A 1432-nucleotide genomic window follows, 5' to 3' on the forward strand; every position below is an offset into this window, starting at 1 on the left:
GCCTGGCTACGGGAGCTGAACTGTACGGCGCCGTATCAAGGCGGGAGTATTTTGTGTTGCTTGTGGACGTGAAGAAACCGGCCACCATCGGTTTTGGGGGTGCTCGGATTCTGTTTGTTTTTGGAAGCAACTTAGCTCGGAGTTGGGAGTCTCGGTGGCCAAACCACCATGCAATATCGATTCCCAGAGCAAGTTGGCTAATTGGTTGCTGGAGTGGTTTGCACAAGCACCGGATCATGAGAAATCTGTTATGGTTCAAGCTGTTTATGGACTGTGGTTAGCGCGTGATGGGCGGAAAATTACTGCAGCACATGAAATACCACATACAGTTGCTGCACTAGTCAAAGAACGGGAAGAGGTACACAGAAAGGAAGTGACGCCGAAGCTGCCAAAAGAAAGGGGTGTGTGGGAAACACCAGATATGGGCTGGATCAAAGCAAATACGGACGGTGCGATGTCGAAGCATATGGGGAAAGGAGGCCTTGGCGTCATCCTGCGTGACCACGCGGGGGCGTTCCGAGCGGCTTCATGTCATGTCATTTTGACAGCGACCGACCCGGGGATGGTGGAACTTCTGGCATGCAAGAAGGCGATCGAGCTGGCGAGAAGAGTTGGGGTTGGCAAGCTCCACCTTGAGTGTGATTCGGCAGGAGTGTTGTCCATGCTGAATAACCAGGAGAAGAATCTCTCTGCCGCAGGACCAACTGTCGAGGACGTCAAGTTGAGACTGAAGGAATTTGATGAGTGTAGAGTTTCGTGGGTTAGCCGTAGTGCGAACGCCGCCGCTGATAGATTAGCTAAGGTGGGAATGGGAGATGAGTTGAACTCGGTGTGGCTCTCATCACCGCCAGACTGCATTTTGCATATTGTTTCGGACGAGATTCCAGCATTTTCTTAATTAATAAAGCGGCAACAGTTTAACCCTCGAAAAAAGGGTAGGCGTGTAAGCATGATTGAATGAGAAAGTTTTGTCTGCTTGGTCATGTAGGCGCACCTCTTATCTTGACCATATTTGGAAGTACATGATTGATTATACAGAGTATCAGAAAAATTAGTTATATTTTTTTACACATGTTTGTGGTGCTGCGGTGTGTAAATTCTCATCATAAAGTTGGCTCATCTCCGAGAAAGATTAATAGAGATGTCCATTTCTGAGAAAGATTAACAGAGATGTCTATTAGGGGAGAGGTTTGCACATGCTCTTCACAATCACTGTTGCCTTGCCTCAGTTGCCTGTGTTTGATCCACATCGAAGTCACGTGTTGTTGTTCTTGAACTTATAATTATCGCAAATACGATGAATTGGGAGTCTGAGGCTGATCTGATGTGTACAGGACTTGAGGTGAGATTCTTCACACAAATGTTCGGTCAGAGTAGCTTTTTTTGACAAACGGTGAGAGTAACAATTTAATTGCTTGGCAATCTACAATGT

The 1432-nt window shown here is 47.0% G+C and overlaps 1 protein-coding gene across 1 annotated transcript; it reads left to right on the forward strand.

The window, feature by feature from the left end:
• Positions 1 to 454: 454 nt before the first annotated feature.
• On the forward strand, positions 455 to 898 carry LOC109786101 (uncharacterized). The gene has a single exon (XM_020344679.1). The coding sequence runs from the start codon at positions 455 to 457 to the stop codon at positions 896 to 898; it is 444 nt and encodes a 147-aa protein (XP_020200268.1).
• The last annotated feature ends 534 nt before the right edge of the window (positions 899 to 1432 follow it).

The sequence above is a fragment of the Aegilops tauschii genome, chromosome 5 (assembly GCF_002575655.3).
Source record: "Aegilops tauschii subsp. strangulata cultivar AL8/78 chromosome 5, Aet v6.0, whole genome shotgun sequence".
Classification (NCBI taxonomy): Eukaryota; Viridiplantae; Streptophyta; class Magnoliopsida; order Poales; family Poaceae; genus Aegilops; species Aegilops tauschii.